At 42.4% G+C, this 22088-nt stretch overlaps 1 protein-coding gene across 3 annotated transcripts in view; it reads right to left on the reverse strand.

Moving 5' to 3' along the window:
• Nucleotides 1–22088, reverse strand: part of wipi1 (WD repeat domain, phosphoinositide interacting 1) — a 105808-nt gene that overhangs the window by 28024 nt on the left and 55696 nt on the right. For all 3 annotated transcript variants that reach the window (XM_073026200.1, XM_073026201.1, XM_073026202.1), the window contains 4 exons: nucleotides 19970–20139; nucleotides 10674–10770; nucleotides 6795–6892; nucleotides 1860–1952 (listed from right to left, as the gene is read on the reverse strand). In XM_073026200.1, the coding sequence (XP_072882301.1) occupies nucleotides 1860–1952; nucleotides 6795–6892; nucleotides 10674–10770; nucleotides 19970–20139 (458 nt within the window). The remainder of the gene's footprint in view (nucleotides 1–1859; nucleotides 1953–6794; nucleotides 6893–10673; nucleotides 10771–19969; nucleotides 20140–22088) is intronic.

The following is a 22088-nucleotide window of genomic DNA, read 5'->3' on the forward strand; positions in this document are numbered from 1 at the left end:
GCACTGCAGTCAATGAACCTAAATCTGATGTAATTACTTTCTGCCCCTGCCACTCAGTCAGCCCCAGAGGTCAGGAATTAACCTATAACACTGTAGCTGTGAGACTGCAAATACTGTGCCTTGAACACATCTCCAAACCCAGTGACCTCGATTTCAATGTTCAGGAAAAGATCGGGTAGGTACATGAATGGTCGGGGTAGGGAGGCTATGGTTCTGGTGCAGGTCGATGGGAGTAGGCAGTTTAAGTGGTTTGTTACGGACTAGATGGGCAAAGGGCCTGTTTCTGTGCTGTTCTTTTCCACGATGTTAGAATCTGTAGCTTTTCTTCAAGAAACGCACCATCCTTCTTCATTGTGGCTAGACCAAATCCACCCTTGACAACGCTCTGGGACCACGTACATCACAAGGACTGTGCTAGTTCGACAAAGCAGCTCCCCACCACCTCTACCAAGTGTGGCCCTTACCATCAATGCCCAAATCCTGAAAGATAAGTAAATAAACAGCACACACAAATAGGATGGAGGAACTCAGCAAGTCAGGCAGCACCGGTGGAGGGAGATAAACAGTTAATATTTCAGACCGAGACCACATCATCAGGCTTGGAAGGGAAGGGATCAGAAGCTAGAATAAGGAAAGGTTGGGGGGGTGGGGGCGGTGGAGGAGGAGGAGGAGTACAAGCTGGCAAGTGATTGGGAGACCAAGTGAGGGGGAAGGTAGGTGAGAGGGAGGAGCGAGAATGATTTGAGAAGCGATAAGTAGAGGAGGTGAAGGGCTGAAAGGGAATCTTATAGGAGAGGACAGGGGAATAAAGGAGTGGTGGGGAACCAAAGATGTGACGGGCAGCTCATGAGGATGAGTAAGAAGAAAAGAACTGAGAGGGCCACCAAAATGGGGAGGAAGAGACAAATACCGTGAAGGGGGTTGGAAACAGAGGGTGTGGTGCCTGTGAGTAAGAGAAATTGATGTCGGGTTGGGGACTACCAAGATGAAATACGAGGTGTTCCTCCTCTAACGTGAGTGCGGCCTCATCGTGGCAGTAGAAGAGATCGTGGACTGACATGTCAGAATGGAAATGGGAAATGGAATTGGAATGTGTGGCCACTAGGAGATCCTGCCTTTTGCGGCGGACAGAGCGAAGGTGCTCGACCAAATGGTTCCTCAACCTGCGTCAGGTCTCACCGATGTAGAGGAGGCTTCACCAGGAGCACCAGATATATGACTCCGAAGAACTCTCAAGTGAAACGATGCCTCATGTGGAAGGACTGTTTAGATTCCTGAAATGTAGTGACAGGGAGGAGTAGCAGGGTCCTCGAACCCTCTTATTCTGGCTTCTGTCCTTCTTTTCCAGATGAACGCTCTTGGACTGAAAAGTCGACAGTTCACTTCCATCCATAGATGCTGCCTGACCTGCTGAGTTCCTCCAGCATTTTGTGTGGGTTGCTCAAGATTTACATCATCTGCAGAATCTCGCGTCTAAATTAAATAAAAAAGCCCCTTTCATAAATCTTCGAGAGCATTTTTTCTGTGAATCCTTCCCACAATCTCCAACACAATTTTGCTGAAGGAAAAATTCCCTCACTGGGAGAACAAATCCCATTTACCCATTGGGTTGGTTTCTGAGGGTTTCAAAGCTTCACCCACTTAAGACATTAAAAGGTGAAATGAATCTTGGAAGGAAAGACGGAAATCATATTTCTTAAAACTTCTTCAGGGCCATGAAGATTTTTTCTTAAACAAAAAGTGGATGTGAGATAGAGAAATTTATTTTTAATCTATTAGGAAAAGGGTATGAGGGAAAAATAGAATCTGACTTAAAGATCAGATAATTTCAAAAGGAAATGGCAAAATATTAGGAATACCTTTTCCGAAGCACTTGCCAGCTTGGAACCTGTGGAGTTGAATGTTAATGCAGCAAGTGGACCGTCATGTGCAGGGATTACGGAAACACTGTGCTAATAAGAGAAAAGATTCAAAAGATGCCATATAAAACAATGTCAATAAACCTTGACCGACAATTGTTTATTAAAATAAAAACATTAGTATTGCAATGCACCTTTAACAACAAACTTAGTAAAGTTACTGATTCAGATTAGTTTTATTTAGAACATCAAAAAAGCAGCGCCCAGAAACTCAAGATGCAGAAAATACATTGTGGCAGCTTTTTTGATGTACTTATTCTACTTCCAGAATATATTACTATGATTCCATCACTACTGATAATCCTGCACACAGAATTTATATGATGATATGAGGATATCGTTTTGAGGTACTTGGAGGCCCTAGTCAGCGTGGTTTCCTCAAGGAAAAATCTTGCTTGACAAATCTGTTGGAATTCTTTGAAGAAGTAGCAAGCAGGATAGACAAAGGAGAATTGGTGCATGTTGCATACTTGGATTTTCAGAAGGCCTTTGACAAAGTGCCACACATGAGGCTGTTTAACAGGTTAAAAGCCCATGGTAGTACAGGAAAGATACCAGCATGGATAAAGCAGTGGCTGATTGGCAAGAGGCAAAGAGTGAGAATAAAGGGATCCTTTTCTGGTTGGCTGCCAGTGATGTTCCACGGGGGTCTGTGTTGGGATCACTTCTTTTTACGTTATATATCAATGATGTAGAAAATGGTATTGACGGCTTTGTTGCAAAGTTTGCTGACAATACGAAGATAGGAGGAGGAGTAGGTAGCTTTGAAGAAGTAGAGAGGATACAGAAGGACTTAGACAGATTAGGAGAAAGGGCAAAGAAGTGGCAATTGGAATATACTCAGGAAGCGTTTGGTCATGAACTTTGGTAGAAGAAATAAAAGGGTAGACTATTTTCTAAATGGAGAGAAAATTCAAAACACTGAGGTGCAAAGGGATTTGGGATTCCCTAAGATTAATTTGCAGGTCGAGTTAGTGGTGAGGAAGGCAAATGCAATGAAAGCATTCATTTAAAGAGGACTAGAGCAAGGATGTAATGTTGAGGCTTTTATAAAGCATTGGTGAGGTCTCAGTTGGAGTATTGTGAGCAGTTTTGGGCCCCTTATCTAAGAAAGAATGTGCTGAAACTGGAGAGGTTTCAAAGGAGGTTCAGAAAAATGATTCCAGGATTGGACAGCTTGCCATATGAAGAGAGCTTGAAGGCTTTGGGCCTGAGTTCACTGGAATTCAGAAGAATGAGAGGTGATCTAATTGAAACCTATCAAATGTTGAAAGCCTTGATAGAGTGGATGTGGAGAGGATGTTTCCTATGGTGGGACAGTGTAGGACCAGAGGACACAGCCTCAGAATAGAGGGGCATCCTTTTAGAGTGGAGATGAGGAGGAATTTTTTTTAGCTAGAGAGTGGTGAATCTGTGGAATCTGTGGAGGCCAGGTCTTTACATATATTTAAAGCAGAGGTTGGTAAATTCTTGATTGGTCACAGTATGAAGGGGTACAGGGAGAAGGCAGGTAATTGAGGCTGAGAGGGAAAATAGATCAGTCGAGATAAAATGACGGAATAGACTCAATGGGCCGAATGTCCTAAATCTGCTCCTGTATCTTATGGTCTTATGTTACTATAGCAAAATGCCCTGATTCAATTAAATAAAATTTGACACTGAGACACCAACTAGGATAGATCAGGTGTTCCCAACCTTTATTTAAATGCCATGGACCCTTACCATTATCTGAGGAGTGGAGGATCATCAGTTATATAAGCCCCAGAGAAGAACTCAGTGGGTCCCGTATTATCACGTGGGGAAAGGAACCGTCAACATTTTGGCTCAAAATCCTACGTCAGGACTAGTTTAGTAGATTGGGGAAGATCTTTCCCTAAATTACAGGACTTTTATCCAGACCTTGTGTCTGCCCTTAAGTCTATGCTGGCCTAAGCCTTCATTAGAATCATCCACTGCGCTGCAGAGGCTCCTGGCTGCTTCTGGGCTATACGGGCGGACTCCTCATGGTGTTCAACAGGGAAGCACAGGTTTCCAAGTTCTCCATAAGACCATAGACATAGGAGCAGAATTAGGCCATTCAGTCCATCAAGCCTGCTCTGCCATTCCATCATGGCTGATCCCGGATCCCACTCAGCCCCATACACCTGCCTTCTCACCATAACCTTTGATGCCCTGACCGATCAGGAAACTATCAACTTCTGCCTTAAATATACCCATGGACTTGGCCTCCACTGTAGTCTGTGCAAAGCATTCCACAAATTCACTACTTTCTGACTAAAAAATTCCTCCTTACCTCTGTTCTAGAAGGTTGCCCCTCAATTTTGAGGCTGTGCCCACTGGTTCTGGATTTGTCAGGCAAGTTTCCCATACAGAAACCATGCTGACTTATTTTATCATTTGTCTCCATGTACCCTGAAACCTCATCCTTAATAATAGACTCCAAAACTTTCCCAACCACTGAGATTAGGCCAGCTGGCCCATAACTTCCTTTCTTTTGCCTTCCTCCCTTCTTAAAGAGTGGAATGACATTTGCAACCTTCCAGTTCTCTGGGACCATGCCAGAATCAAGTGATTCTTGATAGATCATGACCAATGCAGCTGTTATCTCTTCAGCAACCTCTCCCAGTACTCTGAGATGTAGTCCGTCTGGTCCAGGTAACTTATCCACCTTAAGACCTTTGAGTTTGCCTAGCACTTTTCCCTTTGTAACAGCAATGGCACTCACTCCTGCTCCCTGACACTCACAGACCTCTGGCACACTGCTAGTGTTTTCCACAATGAAGACAGAGACAAAATATCCATTAAGTTCATCTGCCATTTCTTTGTCCTCCATTACTACCTCACCAGCATCACTTTCCAGTGGTCCAATATCAACTCTCACCTTCCTTTTACACTTTATATAACTGAAAAACTTTTGGTACTCTGCTTTATATTATTGGCTAGCTTTCCCTTATATTTCATCTTTTCCCTTCTTATAGCTTTCTCAGTTGCCTTTTGTAGGATTTTAAAAGCTTCCCAATCATCCAATTTCCCAATCAGTTTTGCTGAGTATATGCCCTTTCCTTGGCTTTTATGTGGTCTTCAACTTCCCTTGTCAGCTACGGTTGCCTACCCCTACCATTTGAGAACTACTTCTTCAGTGGGGCACATCTATCCTGCGCCTTGTGAACTATTCCCAGAAACTTCAGCCATCTCTACTCTGCCATCATTCCTGCCAGTATCCTCCTTCAATCCACCTGGGCAAGCTTCTCTCTCACACCTCTAATTCCCTTTATCTATTGTGATACTGGTACATATACCCTGTGCTTCTCTCGCTCTCTCTCCAATTGCAGTATGAATTCAATCATATTATGATCACTGCCTTCTAAGGGTTCCTTTACATTAAGCTCCCTAATAAGATCAGGGTTATTACACTACACCCAATCTAAGATAGTCTTTCCCAGAACAGGCTCAAGCACAAGCTGTCTAAAAAGCCATCTCATAGACGCTCAACAAATTCCCTCTCTTGCGATCTGATACCAACCTGATTTTTCCAATCCCCTTGCATCCTGAAGTCCCCCATTATAATTGTATCTTTACTCTTATTACAAGCCTTTTCCACCTCCCTTTTCAATCTCAACCCCACATCTTGGCTACTATTTGGAGGTCGACATATGATTCCCATAATGTTTCTTTTACCCTTGTAGTTTAACTCCACCCACAAAGATTCAACATTCTCTGACCCTAGGACTAAAGATCTAATTCCATCTCTTACCAACAGAACCACACCACCGCCTATGCCTTCTTGCCTGTCCTTTCGATACAGAGTATATCCTTTGATGCTAAGCTCCCAACTGATGGTCTTCTTTCAGCCACGAGTCAGTGATGCCAACAACATCATATCGACCAACCTCTAATTGTGACATGAGCTCTCAGCCTGGGAAATTTTCCCAAGGAGCCTCTACCAGGTTAGACCTTCTACAAGTACAAGTGGGAAATAATGCTGAGAGAAAAAATAGTAGACCTTTTGTTTTATTCAATTCCATTAGTTTAATTGTTCTAAGTGTGTGCATGAGAAGACGACTCCATCCAGGACCCAAAGATGGAGGCTAGTGATGCCAGGGTCAGTGGAAAATTCATTTCATTGAACTCTCATTCAAAAGTCCTGGATTTAAAACTTTAGTTCAAATGTTTCTTATTGACCTACATCCAATGTGCAATACTCAGATATTCCTTGCCATTACTAAACCATCACAGTGGTCATGTTACGGTATCAGTCGTAACTCGGTATCAAAATCACCTCCATCGTCAAGGACCCCCACTGTACAGGCCATGATCTCTTCTCTCTGCTGCCATCCGGAAGGACATACAGCAGCCTTAGATTTCGAATACCAGATTCACGAATAGTTATTACCCTACAGGCATATGACTGCTAAAGCAGCACGGGTAACTTCACTCTCCAAAACGCTGAATTGACTCCGCAACCTATAAACTCTTTTACAAGGACTCTACAACTCATTTGCTCAGTGTTATTTATTTATTATTATTTGCTGCATTTTATGTCTGCACAATTTGTCTTCTTTTGCACATTGGTTATTTGTCAGTCTTTGTGTGTAGTTTTCCACTGACTCTATTATATTTCTTTGTTCTACTGTAAATGCCTACAAGAAAGTGAATTTCAGGGTAGTATATGGTGACATATGTGTCCTTTGATAAGAAATTTAACTTTGAATTTTGAAATTAATTCATGATGAAAGTTGGTTGCAATGGTGGTAGAAAGAAAGGATTTTCTCTCTCTCTCTCTGACTTTCTTGCATATTCAAAATAGTCCAATTAAATTGCAATGCCAGTGTAAACTGCAAACTACTGCTGTATTCTATTTCAGTAAAAACTCACCAGGTTATTTGCATCATAAATCACTATCTCCCCTATTGTGGCATTGCCAGGATATGCCAAGTATGAGTTGGAATGATTGATGGAAAGTGCACAGAGACCTGAATAAAGCAGATAAAACTAGATGTTAGAATGTTAGACCAGGACAATGGTACACTCACAGTGAAATGAAAAACAAAAGCAAAGAGAACTACACCAGACCACATCGGCCTCACCTAAAATGGTATAAAAATAACCACTAAATTGCATTGATCGGGAAGGATAGACATCACAATTGTGAACATATAATTTTGCAACACTAATGCAATACAGGTAAGCTTATAATAACAAAGCCGATTTGGGATGTGGCATGATTAGTCATATTGTGAGAATGAGGTGTATCTGAGCAAAGGAGAACCTGCGAGAATTACAGTCCGCCCTCCTTATCCACAAGGGATTGTTTCCGGGACCCCTCGTGGATACCAAAAAACGCGGATGCTCAAGTCTCTTATTCAACCTGTCTCAATACGGTGGACCTTAGGACCCAGCGGAACCCCAGACCTTATTTAACCTGTCTCAGTGTGGTGGACATTAGGACCCGGCGGTCGAGCTCTGAATCCGCAGTATTTCTGTTCACAAAAATAATCACGATCACGATTGAAAATAAAGTGGAAATAGTAAAGTGATTGGAAAGAGGTGAAATGCCATCAGTCATTGGAAAAGCGTTAGGCTACAGTTGGTCAACGATCGGAACAATTTTAAAGGATAAAGTGAGAAAGGCCCTGCCCCAATGAAAGCTAGAATTATTACTAAGCAATGCAGTGGTTTAATTGTTGGGTTTTGGGGTTTTGGGTTTTTGATCCTCTAAATTAACCAGGCACTGAAGGAGAGCGCGTTCGGAAGTGGTCTGTCACTGGATTGAACTTGGGAACTTCCCCAGCCTGGCGTTGAAACATTCGTTCTTAAGTGTTTTATATGCATAGAAAGGTAAAATATATACTATATACTAAGACAAATGTTGAACTGACGCTAAATAATACCAGATGTACCTGTTCCGACTTACATAGTAAGAGAACTTCCGATTTTTTTCCGATCCTGATCCACGGTAACCTATGCACATCCTTCTGTATACTTTAAATCATCTCTAGATTACTTACAATAGCTAATACAATGTAAATGCTATGTAAACTAGTTGTTATACTGCATTGTTTAGGGAATAATGACAAGAAAAAAAAGTCTGTACATGCTCGAACAGCAAGTGCTGGAAGAGCACTTCTGGGTTTTCGCGATTTGCGGTTGGTTGAATTCATGCGTGCTGAACTCGCGGATAAGGAGGGCAGACTGTATAGTGATGTCAATATAATGGGGATTTGAACAAAATACTTCAAGCCAAAAATTACTTCTGCAAGAATCAGTCATTGATTGTAGGTGACACGCCTTCTTTTTCAGCACAAGCAAAGAAATAACATTGTCATGATAACAATACTTTAGTAATCTATTGTATTTTGGCATGTTTGTGGTTAGTGCAGCCCTGGACATCAATGGTGATCCACATTCAAATAATGCAAAGGATATTTTACACATCCATCTAAATAGATTAATTGGGCCCTTGTTTAATCCAGTGAAGTGTCAGCCTCTAGCATGTCTGAGAATTCAGCCAGAGCTGTGAGTGAAGTGCTTTGAGAGGTTGTTGATGCCTGAGCAAGGACCTGGATAGACTGCAATTTACTTATCACCACAACTGGTCTACAGCGAACACCATCTCACCAGCTCTCCACTCAACTTTGGAGCACCTAGATAGCAGTATTACATACATCAAGCAGCTTTATCAACGGCAGCTTGGCATTCAATGCAACCATCCCCTAACTTCTAATTAGGAAACTTCAAAGCCTGAGCCTCTGACCCTCCCCTACACAAATGGATCCTTGACTTTCTCATTGGGAGACCACAGTTAGTGCAGATCGGTAATAATATCTCCTCCTTTCTAACAACCAACAAAGGAGCACCTCAAGGACGCATGCATAGCCTGCTGCTCTACTCTCTGTAAACTCATGACAGTGTGGCTAAGCACAGCTCAAATGACATCTATAAATTTACCAAAGACACAGCTGTTTTTGGCAGAATCTCAGATGGTGACGAGGAGGCGTACAGGAGTGAGATAGATCAGTTGGTTGAGTGGTGTCTCAATAACAACCTTGCACTCGATGTCAGTAAGACCAAGGAATTGATTGTCTATTTCAGGAAGGGGAAGTTGGGAGAACACACCCCAATCCTCTTTAAGGGAAAGGGTGATACCCAAGAACTTGAGCAGTTTCAAGTTTCTGGGCATCAACATCTCAGAGGATCTACTCCGGGCCCAATACATTAATGCAATCATGAACAAAGTATGCTACAAGTTATACTTCATTAGGAGTTTAGGAGGATTAGTCTGTCACCAGAGACTTGCAGATTTCTGCGGATGTACAGTGGAGAGCATTCTGACTGGTGCATCACAGCCTGGTACAGAGGCTCTGACGTGCAGGATTGCAAGAGGCTGCAGAGGGTTGTAGATTCAGCCAGCTCTTGTTCTCTGACCACTTCCTCTCCCTTTCACTTCTTTCCTGCTTTTGCTCTCTCTCTCTCTCTCCCCCTCCCTTCCTCCATCTCCTCATGTCTCTAAGTCAGGATCAGAATCAGGTTTCTTATCAGTGAAACACATGCCATGAAATTTGTTGTTCTGCGGCAGCAGTACAGTGCAATACATGAAAAAGTCTACAGATTGCATTAAGTATATATTAATGAAATAAAATTCAGTGCAAAAAGAGAGCGAAGATAGTGAGGTAGCGTTTATGGGTTCATGGACAGTTCAGAAATCTGGTGGTGAAGGAGTGGAAGTTATTCCTATAGCATTGGGTATGTGCCTTTGTGCTCCTGTATCTCCTGCCTGATGGTAGTAATGAGAAAACGGTATGTCCTGGGTGGTCGGGGACCTTAATGATGGATGCTGACTTTTTGAGGAACCACCTACTGAAGACGTCCCCGATGGTGGGGAGACTGGTGCCTACAATGGAGCTGAGTTTGCAACCCTCTGCAGCTTTGTCTGATCCTGTGCAGTGGCCCCTCCATACCAGACAGTGATGTGACCAGTTAGAATGGTTTCCACAGTACTTCCCCATCACGCGTCTCTTTCCATCATTCAGATTTCTCTTCTTCGCAACACCCGCCCCTAAGCCCATCCAATCCTTCTTAGGTTTCTTTCTCTTAGCCTCTCAGGAGTCTTTCTTTGTTCTTATTAGGGTTATTTGGCTCAGCTCCCAAGTTCTCCCATTTGGTCACTTTCCCCATGTAAAAAACCTCCTGAAGATGAGAAAGTGGCTGCCCAGCTAATAGATAGAGCAGAAAAAATTAGGTCTGGTCAAAGCAGGTACTAAAGGGTGTGCTTCATTGGCACTCTCTTCCACAAAATCTGAGAGAAAGATGAAAAGCTAACCATCAAAATTACTCTTGCATTTTTAGATTACAGTAATAGCGTGTTATTCTCATTGCAAAAAATCCTCAAATTTATTTTAAATGCAATTAAATTAACACATTGTTCCACTGATATGTGCTGAGATTGACTTGAGTAGAACAGCTGTCGGAACTTAAAGTTATGATTTAAACATTTTGCATAATTTTTAGTATTGACAGAATACAGGATGTTTTCGTGACCATAACACCAAAAGTGAAAGTATTTTATTGACAATATCTCTCCATCTTGTTCAAAACAACAACCACCAGAAGAGCCCCAAACAACTGTGTTAAAGGTTCTTAAGGTACTATCTATTACTTCACAAAAACAATCTACAGTAACACAAAGGAACTTCATGGAGTTTTCAGCTCAGACATTAACTTTTAAAAGTTGTCTTTAGACTAATTTTTACCCACCTGTGCGGTTTGGTGGTATATCTTGAATAGTTTTCAGTAACTTTAAATCCTTGATGTTATGAATATAAATGGACTCTTCCAAGCAAACTATCAGCCTCTGTGAAGGGAAAATGAATTGTCATAATCAGAGGGTTCAGGTACAGTGCCTTGTAGAGCCCCAACCCTTTGTTCACATAAATGAGTATTACAACCAGGGATTATGATCAATTTAAGAGAATTTTATTTGTGAATCACATGCTTCATTTTTCACAGTGGAGCCGCAAAGATATGAAAAAGTAAAAATTCAAACACTGAAATGTCAGCAGTTCAGAAGCATCCCCTCCCCACCCCGCTCAGTACTTCGTTGAACCAACTCTCGGAGCTATTACAGCAGGTAGAATTTTTGGATAAGTTTCTATTTACTTTGCCCAACATGATGGAACAAGCTTGTCTATTCCTCCTTGCAAATTTGATCGAATTGTGCCAGGTTAGTAGGGAAGCAGCAGTGGACAGCAATCTTGAGGTCTTGCCGGAGATGTTTGATCAGGTTGAGGTCAGAATTCTGACCGGGCCACTCAAGGACATCAGTTTTCTCCATTTGAACCCATTCCATGGTTGCTCTGGCAGTGTGCATTAGCTTATTGTCCTGCTGAAAGATGAACTTCCTTACCAGTTTAAGCTTCCTGGCAGAGGCTAGCAGATTTTTATCCAGGATCTTTCTCTATTTAGCACCAGTCATCTTCCCATTAATCCTGATCAGAATTCCATTCCCTGCTGCTGGAAAACATCCCCACAGCATGCATGATTCTACCTCCGCCACACTTTACAGTAGGGATGGTATAACCTGGCTGACGTGCAATATTAGATTTACGCCACATGTACTATTAGAAGAATGCGAATCCTTGCCTGTAAAGACTTTGCAAAACACCTCTTAGAAAGTACTGTAAGGATGTGGAAGATATGGTGTACTCCATCACATTGTGCAAAGCTAATTGAGACTTATTCAAAGAGACTACTGGCTGTGATATGTACAGCTGTGAGAGGTGGTTCCACTAAGTACTGAAGAAAGCAGAATAAATGCTTTCCAACTGCTGAAATTTCAGTTTTGAATTTTTAGTTTTTCATGCTTTACAACTTCCCCTGCTTTTTGGGCTCATTTCTGCGAATAAACGGTTGGGGGCTGAATACTTTTACAAAGCATTGCAATTAATGGTCTTGATTAGCAGAAAACCTTTAAACACTGAATTGTGGTGTTTACTGGAAGGTGCTTTAGGAATAGCATGGTCAGTCCTCCCTTTGAATCTCCACATGGCATTCTGTTGACGTGCAGTTCTTTGAACATTATTTTGAATTCCACCCCAGTTTAAGATTGTGTACAACACTAATGATTAGGCAGAATGACCAGTATCTCTATTGGAATTGCTGGGACTAACATGAAACACATGCTCAAGCACAGCTGTTACCTGGAGCATGCAGACGACTCAATATTTATGAAACACTGAGATCCCTTTGAGAAGATGAAGATGAAGGAATTAAATAAGTGGTTATTACTTCATTTCTCCATGAAAGTCCCAAAGTTCTCCTCAGTCAATGAATTACCTTTGAGGTGCAGTTACTATTGGTTACAGGGAAATGCCATAGCCACAATGGGCAAGGCAAATGTTGGACAGGATAAGATGAGACTTCGTCTGTTTTTAAAATCAACATGTTGCTACTGGATCCTTTTCTTCAGCTGAGAAAGCAGATGGAGCCAAAACTGAACACCTCATCCAAAAAGTGGCACCTTCAACAATACAGCAAACCCTCAGTGCCAGAGCTGTGTATCAGCCAAGATATCCTGACAGGTATCAGTCACTTTTGTAAGGTGCAGCAGTGTTTTCAGTCAGTGTCGCATTTCACATTTTATCATTATATTTGTCCATCTTAACATAAGCAAAAACATTTTTCTTTCTTAATATTAAGAAATAAATAAAGACATGGTGTTATAACTTAACACTGGGCACTTTTGACCTGTAGCCCTGAACATTATAAACAGGGATTAAATTTCTTTTGCCTGAATTGATAAATATCAAAAAACCACCCTCAACAAGCTAGCTGGAAAAAAGCAGTTCTTTTCTCAGCAGAGATGATATTTGGTGGTGGTGTTAAATAACACCCTTGCACGCTTAAGTATGTGTTTTGCCTTTAAAATGCTGCAGGCAACTTTCAAAATGTTTACACAGAATCCCAAACGTCAGGTATTTGGGGGAAAAGTCTTGAGTTATACAGGGAGTGCTAACAAGCTACAACTACAGCAATAACTTAAAGACCCAAGGAGCTTAAAACAATGGCCTGCATTTAAATACAGGCTAATATAACTCCTGTCCATGAGGTGGTACATGTCACATACACAAATGGGATTCTCCATGATAAAGGGCATGAAGGATCCCACCCAACCTGCTCACAGACTGTTTGTCCCATTCCCTTCAGGCTATGCAGACTTAAAAGTAGTTACTTGTCAGGCCGTCAGGCTGCTCAACACCTCCACCCATTAATGCATCCCACCACCACTACTTTATTATTTCCTGTCAGAGTCACCTAATTTTGTACTCCTTCCTGTACCTTGTGTCACTTTACATACATATAATCAGTCTACGTACATAAACTTATACTTGTTGTGCTTTTTATTATGTTCTTTACGCCTGTGTTTTTTAAATCCTGTATTGGATCTGGAATAACGATTATTTTGTTCTCCTTTACATTGTGTACTGAAAAATTGCAGTGAACAATCGTGATCTTGAATTTTACATACGGTACTTACCAAGTGCTCCACCACACCTATTTTTCTTTGAAAAACAAGACTGTAAAAGGTCACACATGTAGATAACATTTAAAAAAAATTCCATCCATATTGCAGTGGAAGAGCAGAAACAGTCTACTCCACATACTTGTCACATTCTTAGCAGAAGGAACCAGAAGTATGAGCAAATTGGGAAGGGAAGAATTAGGAACAATATAGTGTGAAGAAATTCCATCTGTACTTTCTGGGAATATCTTTTACTCATCTTACAGATCACAAGTTGTTGTTGGAAATCCTGCATCCCACATTATTTATTCCAAATGGCAATTTACCAGGCAGGCAGTCATAATGTCACAATACACTCAGTGGGTACTTTATTGGGTGCTTCCTGTGCCTAATGAAGTGGCCACTGACTGTGTATTCATGGTTTTCTGCTGTTGTAGCCCATCTTCTTCATGATCCAAAGTGTTGTGCATTCAGAGCTGCTCCTCTGCACACCACTGTGATAACAGGTGGTTATTTGCCTTCCTGCCAGCTTGAACCAGTCTAGCCATTCTCCCCTGACTTTTCTCATTAACGAGGGGTTTTTCCCACAGAACCACTGCTCACTGGAAGTATTTCATTTTGTGCACCCTTCTCTGTAAACTCTAGAGACTTACGTGTGAAAATCCCAGGAGATCAGCAGTTTCTGAGATACTCAAACCAACCCCTCTGACACCAAGAAGTTATGTTGATCACATTTCTTCCCAATTCTGAATTGAACCTCTAATACATGTCTGCAGGTTTATATGCACTGATGTTGGATGTGGCCATTCTAATAAGGCTTGACTCAACTATTGATGGCTTCATCAGCGCACATTTGAAGTGAATTAAAATCAGGGTAACACATATCTAAATGATATCAGACCTTTCTTTGAAGAGTTGAGCAGGATCTTTGCAGCCCATGCATTACTAAAAGTTATTATCTGACAATGGTAACAATTTACTTTGTATTAGTTTGCGAATTTAAGATTAAGCAACGTCATCAAGTATCCATAGAATTTTGTTTTTAATGGGCAGCAGAGAGTTCATACACTAAAGTTAGGGCTTGTAGAAGTAATTACCTCAAAGAGCTCCTAACTTTGGAATGAATCAATGCTGTACTATGGGTTTCAATCCCACAGAACTGTTATTGCTACAACACATTTGCATGCAAAGGAATGGAATATCTTTAAGGGAAAGAACATTAAAGTTGCATCAGTCTGGGTGCCCAGCTGATTTGGAAGGGTCACGAATGGCTCCTCTGGCAGTGAAATCTAGGCCTGGAGCGATTTGCCGGTGGCAGGGCCTGGGTCCTACTATGAGGTTTGGACAATTTAAACGCCAACCCAGATAGTTTGGGGGCTTCTCTCTCTGCGACGCCAAGGCTGTGAAACTGCCCCCCCCCCCCCACCCCCGGCTGGCGAGCTTCGTGTCTGCGAACTTTGCGGCAATTTGCCCCGCCAATATGATGAACTGAGACCAAGGCTTTGGGCCTACTCTGGGCAGTTGGATCGAAGGACTCAATTTGCTTCAGAATGCTGCTGTTGTTGCTCGTTTCTATTGTTAATATGATGTGTTTTGTGTTTTTTTTTCTCTATTCTCTGTGGGCGTGTTGTGGGGGGGGGGAATTGGCCTCATTTTTAAAAATTGGGTTCTTTCAGCTTCCTTGTTTTATGAGCGAACCTGTAAGCAAACAAATCTCAAGGTTGTATAATTTATACATTCTTTGATAATAAATACACTTTGAAACTTTGAGAGTGGACTGGTAGCAACAATAAAATGGTAAACAAAGTGATGACGATGACGTCAGCTCAGGCCTGAGAGTCCAGCATCAGACACTTTCATGCCTTAAAAGGTGCGGAATGAAAGACTGTGTGGTGCACCAGTCCTCACACAGACATTTCACAGTATTCTCCTTTATTTTATGAGGTCAAGTTGCGAGCTCAACACTCAACCCGGCATGGATGGAAAGCATACTCAGGATCGGCCCAATTGGATTCAAACTCAGGAACCTCCGTTCCAGAGTCTGGTGCTGATGTCACTAGGCCACCAGCTGACCTGTAAACAAGGTGGTTCCAGTGTAATGAAAGAGTCACGAGTTACAAAAGTGGTGAGCAAGCATGAGACATAGAAATGGGATAGCAGTGAAGATGATCAAGACTGTGGGTGGCTCAAAATAGTACTTCGTATCCACTAGAAATAAGGTGAGAAGTGTCTCATATCAATCAGATTATCAAATAAAGAAATATACTTGAAGTTATTAAAAGGACACATACTGACTGATCCAGTAGAGTGTTAAAATATGTTTGAAGTTCTCCAGAAGGAACTAATGCAAGGCCAGAGACCAGTACACAGCTAAGGAGATGAAAATGTTTACAGAAACCAACATAAGGCATACGAAATAGAAGCATAGAAAACCTATAGCACAATACAGGCCCTTCGGCCCACAAAGTTGTGCCAAACGTGTCCCTACTTTAGAAATTACTAGGGTTACCCATAGTCCTCTATTTTTCTAAGCTCCATTTACCTATCCAAAAGTCTCTTAAAAGACCCAATAGAAACAGGAGAAGGCCATGCTGTCCTGTGTCTGCGTTACCAATGAATAAGGTCAGATCTGATCAAATACTTCTGTGAAACCTTCCTGCACTCACTGCCCATCTCCTGCTTTGGTTAATAACTTGATAAATATTGATCTCGCTCTCTCTTGCTTGAAGATATTCAGCAATTGAGCTTCTGCAGTCTCTTAGGGCAAGAAATTCCAAAAGACTCCCTGCTCTTCAGCTTAAGAAACTTCTTCTCACATTGCCCCAGAATGGTTGACCCTTAATTCTGAGATTGCAGCCATTGTTTCTAGATGCCTCATCTGGAGCAAACATCATCCTTGTGTCTATTAAGTCAGGCATACAAGAATTAATATGTAACAATGAAAACACCTCTAGTTCTAAAATTCTCCTCGAACAACAAACCTGCCACCCCAGGAGCCAATCTAGTTACTTGGCACTATTCTCTCTCCATTACATCTTTTCTTTGACAGAGAGACTGGGAAGAGGAACTATTTATAAGGGAGTACTTGGATGCCTTGGATACCTTACCAGAGAAGCAGGCATTTCTTAACTATTGAAATTAGAGGCGTCAGTCCTTTAGCCAAGGTCTGCTTTGGTTTAAGTAACCTGCAACGCTTGTGGGCCTTGAATGCACAAAGGAATGTTGTGCAATTGATATCAGAACAAGCTTTGAATGCCATTGTCACTGATGTTGTGCATCATTTTCAACACAGAGGATCTGGAACAAATGTATGGGAGCGCAGTACCCACACGCATACTTCAACTGGGTTTCTGATAACATCCACATGCATCGCACAGAAATGTTTCTAATCCATTATCTTTAATCTCTTACCGACTCAAATTCCTAACCATAGACTCCTTCTTCTATCTACGGCTAACTTAACATTTTGCAAACTTGACTGCACAGAATTGTACTTTGGACCACATATCCACATTGTTAACTAAGACCGACTACGTATGCTTCCATAATAACCCAACTCCATCCCATCTCAAACTTCATCCTGTGTTAAACTCATCTGTGCCACTAGCCACTAAACATGACACATCTTAGATTACTCCCCCTCTTCCAACTTTCATACCGTCCTCACATATTCTGACACCTAAATTCTAATTCAAACAAGCTTTATTATTAATTGCTGCTGTGTTTACTGACTAATGGAGGTACATGGAGCAACAGGGCTTGAAGTGGGTCGAGTCGAATACAGGAAATTGGGACTAGCTGAGTGTGGCCACGTACTAGTATTTCTCTATGACTATACTGGTTCCCCATTAGCAATAGTTATTTTCAAATAATTTGATCATTTAACATCTCCTGCTGCTCCTTGATTTTACTTCTCATTCTTCTTCAATGCAGCCATGGCCTTAACTGCCATGGTTTGAAGTTTACAATTCTCTCGCAACTCTTTTGCCTTTTGAAACTCACCTTAAAACCTACTACACTGACCAAACATTTGGTCATTTGCCAAATACAATTATATGTGCCTTGGGGTCAAATGCTGTCAAAGTTCCTCTTAAATAGGTTGGGATAGTTTGTGGCAATTAAGGTGCTATATAAAGAAGATTGCCAAAGACTCTGTGGTGGCTGCCTGTGCATGATCCGCCCCACCTTAAACAAAGTCATGCGTAGGCGTTCCCCATTAGGAGAATCCTGGATTACATGGATCCCGATCTGCCTCTACAGCCACCTGGGGACCCACTAACAGACAACCTCTTCGGAGAACATCATACACAACTCAAGTGATCGCAATACTAAATAAAGACAAGTTGTCCTTGCTGTTTGTCTCACTGAAAGATTAGAAGAAACACTGGAGAAATTTGGTAATGTTTATAGATTGAGAGGGAAACAGAACAGAAACAGGTTCTTCACCCGTTAAGTCTATGCTGACAATCAATAGTTCAAGAGTTCCATTTTAACATCAGAGAATGGATACAATATACAACCTGAAATTATTGGCAGAGCACCAGAGGGAGATGGAGAACAGGCAGAGTAATGGGAAGAGAGAGAAAAAAAGGGGGGAGGGGGGAGGGGAAAAAAACTAAATAAATCAGGGATGGGGTAAGAAGGGGAGGAGGGGCATTAACGGAAGTTAGATAAGTCAATGTTCATGCCATCAGGTTGGAGGCTACCCAGACAGAATATAAGGTGTTGTTCCTCCAACCTGAGTGTGGCTTCATCTTGACAGTAGAGGAGACCATGGATAGACATATCAGAATGGGAATGGGATGTGAAATTAAAATGTGTGGCCACTGGGAGATCCTGCTTTTTCTGGCGGACCGAGCGTAGGTGTTCAGCAAAACGGTCTCCCAGTCTACGTTGGGTCTCACCAATATATAAAAGGTCGCACCGGGAGCAGTGGACACAGTATACCACACCAGCCGACTCACAGGTGAAGTGTCACCTCACCTGGAAGGACTGTCTGGGACCCTGAATGGTGGTGAGGGAGGAAGTGTAAGGGCAGGTGTAGCACTTGTTCCGCTTACAAGGATAAGTGCCAGGAGGGAGATCGGTGGGAAGGGATGGGGTGGACGAATGGACAAGGGAGTCACATAGGGAGCGATCCCTGCGGAAAGCAGAAGGGGGGGAGGGAAAGATATGCTTGTTAGTGGGATCCTGTTGGAGGTGGCGAAAGTTACGGAGAATTATACGTTGGACCCGGAGTCTGGTGGGGTGGTAGGTGAGGACAAGGGGAACCCTGTCCCGAGTGGGGTGAGGGCAGATGTGCGGGAAATGGGAGAGATGCATTTGAGAGCAGAGTTGATGGTGGAAGAAGGGAAGACCCTTTGTTTAAAAAAGGAAGACATCTCCTTCGTCCTGGAATGAAAAGCCTCATCCTGAGAACAGATGCGGCGGAGACGAAGGAATTGCGAGAAGGGGATAGCATTTTTGCAAGAGACAGGATGGGAAGAGGAATAGTCCAGGTAGCTGTGAAAGTCAGTAGGCTTATAGTAGATATCAGTAGATAAGCTGTCTCCAGAGATGGAGACAGAAAGATCAAGAAAGGGCAGAGAGGTGTCGGAAATGGACCAGGTAAACTTGAGGGCAGGGTGAAAGTTGGAGGCAAAATGAATGTTCCCCTTTCTTGCTCCCTAGGCCTCCCGTCCCATGATCCTTTCCCTTCTCCAGCTCTGTATCACTTTCGCCAATCACCTTTCCAGCTCTTAGCTTCACCCCACCCCCTCCGGTCTTCTCCTATCATTTCGCATTTTCCCCTCCCTCTCCCACATTCAAATCTCTTACTATCTTTCCTTTCAGTTAGTCCTGACCAAGGGTCTCAGCCCAAAACATAGAAAGTGCTTCTTCCTATAGATGCTGCCTGGCCTGCTGCGTTCCACCAGCACTTTGTGTGTGCAACTCAAAATTATTGTTCTTTGCAGACGTCCATGAAAACAGAAGACTGCCCCAGAGAATGAGTGAAAGTAAAAGAAATGTTAGAACCCCAAAGCCCCCATTTCTCCCCCCACGCACAAATGGCATCAACCCTCCCCTCCCTGACTTCCTTCGGCGAAAAGCATCAGCACCCTCCACCTACCTAGCAAGCAAACGTAAAGCCCCCAAGAAACATCGTGATTTTCAGTACAACAAAAACTAATTGTTCACCATAATTCGAAATAGCGTAGTGTCTCTCTCTCCCTCTCCCTAATGAACCATCCTTTAATGCTAATCCTACATTGATCCCATTAACAACAGTTACAACTTGGGATCCCTCCAGTCTTCTGAGAGTCAGAGTGGGAAATGAAAAGCCCCAACTATAATAAGAGATTTTAGAAGTAACACAATAATTTATTTTGGTTGTAAATACTAAAAATGGCAGGTGTTAATGAACACCAAAATCAAGTACCATGAACTATTCCTTACGTATTGCAGATGTAAAGAACTCATCCATTTACTTTTCTATCCTAAAGACCTTTATGGCTATTTGACCTGCCCCTGGCTGAACCGTGGCCTCTCTTACCTGTCGATTGAGCCTAACGGTGAGGATGGTATTTGAATAGCTGTAATTGCAAATCTCTGTCCCTTTTTTGAAATGATAGACGTTCATCCTCCGCGGTGTTGAAAGGCTGACGACGACCACCAGGCTGCTGGAAAACAGTCGCTCCACAATATATACATCGGGTGTGTCCGCTGCATGGGTTGAAGGGGGAGGGGGCAGGGTAGGGGAGATCAACAGGTTGTTACACACTTGGAAGAAATTTTCACACAAACGAACGCAGAGAAAAATTCACACTACTAGAACAGATGCAAAATATCCATTCATGATCTCTCCCAGCTCTTTTGGCTCCAAAACATTACCATTCTGACCTTCCAGGGGAACATTTTTGTCCCTTGCAATACTTCTGCTCTTAACATACCTGTAGAAACCCGTAGGATTCTCCTTCACCTTATCTGCTAGAGCAACTTCGTGCCATCTTTTAGCCCTCCTGATTTCTTTCTTAAGTGTTCCTTTGCATGTCTTATACTCCACGTTTGTTCCTACCTGCCTGTACCTGCTATGTGCCTCCTTTTATTCCTTAAGTAGAGACTCAATATTTCTCAAAAACAGGTTCCCTAAACCTGGTATTCTTCTCCTTTATTCTGACATACAAGTTTTGTACTCTCAAAATTTCACTTTCGAAGACCTCCTGCTTACTGTTACGCCTGTGCCCCAACTCTGAGGGGCCGAAGGGTACAAAGTAGCCCCCTCCTTTTTGAGAATCGCAAGATCGCTATTAATTCAGGTCAGGAGACCCAGGAAATGAGAGAGAGACGTTTGGAATGTGTCCTGGCCTCCGCGATACAAAGCCACGGATAACGGCCATTGTCTCTTGGAGACGGAATTGTGTATTGAGTACTGTACTTCATGGAAGCCCTCAGGGAACGATCAGAGGGGGTTGGTTGAGGGATTGCATCATCCCAACCTGATTGACATCTGAGACCCCGTGAGTCAGGATAAAAGAGGGTCTGGGGAACAACCCCTTTAGACGCACCAGGAGAAACGCTAGAAATCCCGTGACAGCGTTTAATAGCGACAGCCAGTGGAGGGCCCACGTGTGTCCTTTCCCGTTGCCTGGGATTGGGGCCTTACCATGGAAGACGGCTTAGCTAAAGAAGAGATCACCACCGATGACATTTCGAAGGATTGACATCATAAAAAGGAAAATGGGCAAGTTCTAAAAATCCGTCTCTCTCTCTCCAACCAAAAGCTGCAGCTTGAATGAACTAATGTGACTTTTATATTTCCATCGGACAATACATTATCCCCTAGACAACGATAGAGCTATTTCTTATTGATTATTATTATACCCGCGCTTTTAGATTTAGTATTGACGACATATATTATCTGTATGTTTGCATTGATATTATTTTTGTGTATTTTTATCAATAAATACTGTTAAAAATAGTACCATCAGACTTCAATGGACCTCTCTGTCTTTGCTGGTAAGTGACCCAGTTACGGGGTTCGTAACATTACCAAGTGCATCTTTGCCAGGGAGTAGACCATCCCAAAACACATTTGTCAGATTCTTCCTGATACCATCAAGATTGGCCTTTCTCCAGTTTAGGATCTCAACCCGAGGGCCAGACCTATCCTTTTCCATGATTACCTTGAAACTAATGGCATTATGATTATTAGATGCAAAGTGTTCTCCTGCACAAACTTCTGTCACCTGCACTGTCTCAGTCCTCAATAGGAGATCAGGTATTGTACTCTCTATCACTGGGACATCTATGTACTCATTAACTTCTCTGAACACATTTGACAATCTCTATCCCATCTAGTCCTTTACACTATGGGAGTCCCAGTCAATAAGTGGAAAGGTACCATCAAAACCTTGTGTGTCTTGCAAGAGTCTACAATCTCTACAAATTTGTTTCTCTAAATCCCACAGACAGTTGGGTGGTCTATAATACAGCCCCACTAACATGGTCATATCTTCCTTATTCCTCAGTTCCACCCATCAATCCCCGTTAGATGAGTTTTTTAGTCAGTCCTGACTAAGCGCTGCTGAACACTTTCCCTGACTAGTAACGCCATTCCTTCCACTCCATCACATCCATAGGCACCTCAAAACTTGAAAAATTGTTGACAGACA

Source organism: Hemitrygon akajei, chromosome 22 (genome assembly GCF_048418815.1).
Source record: "Hemitrygon akajei chromosome 22, sHemAka1.3, whole genome shotgun sequence".
In the NCBI taxonomy this organism is placed as follows: domain Eukaryota; kingdom Metazoa; phylum Chordata; class Chondrichthyes; order Myliobatiformes; family Dasyatidae; genus Hemitrygon; species Hemitrygon akajei.